Source organism: Parasteatoda tepidariorum, chromosome 9, assembly GCF_982258835.1.
Source record: "Parasteatoda tepidariorum strain Cologne lab strain chromosome 9, Ptep-v5.0, whole genome shotgun sequence".
NCBI lineage: Eukaryota > Metazoa > Arthropoda > Arachnida > Araneae > Theridiidae > Parasteatoda > Parasteatoda tepidariorum.
Genome location: NC_141763.1, coordinates 64,009,315 through 64,013,029, shown reverse-complemented (window position 1 = coordinate 64,013,029; position 3,715 = coordinate 64,009,315). Strand labels below are relative to the sequence as shown.

General features: G+C 33.6%; 1 protein-coding gene across 1 annotated transcript; it reads right to left on the bottom strand.

The window, feature by feature from the left end:
* Positions 1-1,218: 1,218 nt before the first annotated feature.
* LOC147804121 (uncharacterized) lies at positions 1,219-1,895 on the bottom strand. Its single transcript, XM_087150522.1, has 2 exons — positions 1,545-1,895; positions 1,219-1,467 (listed from the first exon to the last, which is right to left on the bottom strand). Exons 1-2 carry the CDS (start codon positions 1,680-1,682, stop codon positions 1,219-1,221), a joined length of 387 nt encoding a protein of 128 aa, XP_087006648.1. The 5' UTR covers positions 1,683-1,895.
* Between the last annotated feature and the right edge of the window lie 1,820 nt (positions 1,896-3,715).

Below are 3,715 nucleotides of genomic sequence, written 5' to 3'. Positions count from 1 at the left end.
TTAAGGATTATTATTTAAAAAAAATTAAATTCACAAATATTTCTCTGAAATTATATTAACATAAATTTTAAAGTTAAGGAGACATCGGTTGGTTTGAAGTAACCATCCAGAGTGCGGGACGAGGACCCTTCTCCTTTTGGCACTCCGCGGTTTTTTTAAGTGGACGTCGCCACTGCTTTTTTCTAAGTGGGTATAGCCTCCACTGCTTTTTTCTAAGTGGGTATAGCCTCCACTGCTTTTTTCACGAATGGGTCGCCTCCACGATAACTTTTTCATCTAAAAGCCGTAAGGTAGAGTAGTGAAATCTGGCTGAATAAATCTTTTGTTGTACACTATCCTATATTTCTTAACTTCTTCTTTGTTCACCACTCTTCTTCTCTTTGGATCTCCAACAATTTTAGCGGGATTGGTGATAGGTATACATCTTTGCTGATCCAGAGCGCATACGATATCCTTAACTGAATCGAAATTCAAATTAATTGAATTCCTATAATTCAGAGTAAATCCACGGACTTTGCAAACAGTCTTTCCTCCAGCAGTACAGTAGCCATAATTTTTAGGACCTCCTAAAATATATTTTTATAAAATCACAAAGTTAATAAAGTAATAAAAAAAGAGTAAACATCTATCATACTAATTTAAATTTGTAAACATATTTACCCGAAACAAACGTTGTGATGGTATCACCGTCTAACTCATCGGTAAAATCCCTAAATAATCTCCTAAACTGGGGTCTTGTCCCTCTACTGATTTGAAAATGATGCTGTCGGTGTGGAAGTAGAGCACTCGGCTACCTAGTTTTTCAAACTCTCCATATAATTTCAATCGGGCGTATGATGTTGTAAACGCAGCCAAAAAGACGTTGGTATTTGAATCTTGGGAGACGAACTCATCGGCATATTTGTATTGCACTGCTGCCACTTCTGGTGTTGGCAAATACATATCTGTAACCTAAAAATTAAATAAATAAATAAAGATATAATAAAAGATAAACTCATTTAATTTTATTTTTTAAATTTAAAAATCATATATCAACTTACGCATAAAGATGTATGTGTTAAAAGTTTATAAAAATCAATAACAGATGAAATAAATTTCAGATGAGTCTTATTGAGCATCATCCCCTATCTGTAAGAAAAAATATAACAAATGAATAACACTTAATCATTAAGTTAAGAAATTCGGTACTGATTTTTCCTAATAAAAAAAAAGGAAATACTACCTTCCCCAAAAACTATTTAAAGCCAATTTCGCTACCTGCCGCCTTCCTGGGTTGTATTCAATGTTATTAGGATCAAGTCTAATACCTTCTTTTTTTTCATATTCCTCAATATATCTCTTTTTATCATCGTCCGTTTTACACCAGCTAGGCCATCTGGATGCTTCCTGCTTTATTTTTAAAAATAAGTTTATGTATGTCTTAAACAGTTCTGTGGAAGATTCGTCAAAATGATATATTTCATATATCTGAAAATAAACAAAGTAATGATTCAAACATATTTAATAAAAATTAATCAAAAAGAAATAAAAGATAAAAATATTACCTTAATCATTTTATATCCAACAGATATAGCCTTTTTCACTTCCTCACTGACCCATCTTCCCACAAAAGCTCTTTCCTCCTGAGTATGCTCACATTTCTCCATCTGCTGGTCTGCACACAACTTACACAAAGGAAACATTAGCTTATTCTGACATCTATAGGGTAAGACTGGATGATAAAGCTCCCGAGGTGGTAAAGTTTTACATTTAATAACACCGAAATAATTCTCACTGTTATCAAAGTTTGATGTGATGTCCAACGGGGTATCTGCAATATTTGTTTACCCAGGGATATAGACTAGTATAATCTATATACTTCGCTTTTCCTTTGTAGAAGAGTTGTATGGCGTTCGTTCTTCTGTCAACCACTTCATGATACTTGAGAAATTCATTCAGGTCGGAGTTCTTTTTCTTCATATCCTGAAATTCATGTTCCCACATGACTTCAACGTTATATCTCTGTGAAGTAATCTGATGCAAAATCCTATTTGTCTTGTCGTATAAAGCTCCCATTGTTACCCCCCTTTAAAGGATTGAAGGTGTCAGGGGAATAACATTTACAACATCCATGAAAAAAACAATCTTGATACTGAAAAACAGTATTTGTTTGCTCACAAAAACCATCAACAGACACTCCAGCCACTTTTTTTCCCGTTCATCCCATGCGCTATAACTATCTGATTTTTGTGAGCTATAAAATCTAACCAACGTATAGAATCTTGGCTGAAAAGAGTGTTGTATAAATATCCATGGCTTGGAACCATTCCGACAGCGTTGGAAGGGATGTGAAGAGAGCGGTAAGTCGCCATACAGCAGTGTTTCTTAACGTTTTTGATACAATGGACCCCTTTTAAAGTTTTTTTAAGAGGTCACGGACCACCCCTCTGAGAAAAAAAATTGCAAAAAACATCAATTTTTAGTATTTAATTTATTTTAGCATTTAATTTTATTATTTCAATAGTATCCAAAATATTTAAAATTAAAATTTTTAGTCTGAAGGTTTTGTTGCTGCTTTTCCTTAATTAATAAATTGAATAGAGGTATGATTTTCGACAAAGCAACGAGCATAACATGTTCAACATTCAATCGATAACGATGTTTTGCTTTCATTGTCACAACTGTGGAAAGTCCGGCTTCGTTAAGATACACTGTAGCTAACGGAATTATAGCTGAAATAGCTCGCTTTACAAGCAATGGGTAGGCTTCTTTCACAGAAGACCAGAACTCTATGAGTGTTTTTGAATCGAAATCCATTTTTAGCAAGGACTTTGTTCTAAGATCAATAAGCTCATCTTTGGCAAGGTTCATATCATCGATACAGTCAATATCACAAAGAAAAGGATGACGAATCCACAACTCATCTTTTATCTTTCTCTCATCTAAATTAAAATTTTTTTTCAATGAAACTTGAAGTACTTCCAGGTGTTCACAGATTTCGTTTTTTAAGTTATTTAGTAACAAATTATCTTGCCAAGATCCATTTTCAGAAAGCACTTCGTCCAACATTTAAAAGTTTGCATATATCTCATTTTGAATTCTATTTTTTTCAAAGTGGCATCTTCAATTAGAATGCTTGTAATTTCTCAGTTGCATCCATAATGATGATATCGGGTCCTTCAATTAAAAGACTTATATTGTTCATGTGGTTAAAATTATCTGCCAGGTAAGCCAATTTATAGGTAAAATATTTTTTGTTTAAATATTCGAAGAACGAGTTATCTTTTTCTTCTAGAACAAGTGATAATTCGATCTTCAACATGAAAAATTGTTTCAAAACCTGCCCTCGTGACAGCCAGCGCAATTCCGTGTGGTACAGAAGTACCTCATGTTCTGCGTCCATTTCTTGACACAGCGTTTTAAAGAGACGATGATTAAGAGCTCTACGTTGTTTATGTAAAAAACAATGAGTAACAAGAACATTAGGAGACTTTTTTTTTACCAACAGGGCAAAACCAGATTTATTGCCAAGCATCACAGGTGCTCCATCTGTACGAAGTGAATGAAGTTTTTCTTTCCAGCCGAAGTCTTGTTTGGTAAAGAAAACATTTAATATTGCTAAAACATCAACTGCCTTTGTAGTTTACAAAAGAGACTCACAAAATAAAAATTCTTCTTTGATAGTATCAAGAGACACGTAACGAACAAAAACAATAAGTTGACTATAATTCGAGAT

Coding starts and splice junctions, on each gene's coding strand:
- LOC147804121 (XM_087150522.1), bottom strand. CDS start 1,682: ATGTTTCCTTTGTGTAAGTTGTGTGCAGACCAGCAGATGGAGAAATGT. Junction 1,468..1,544: donor TTGGATATAAAATGATTAAG/GTAATATTTTTA, acceptor GTTTATTTTCAG/ATATATGAAATATATCATTT.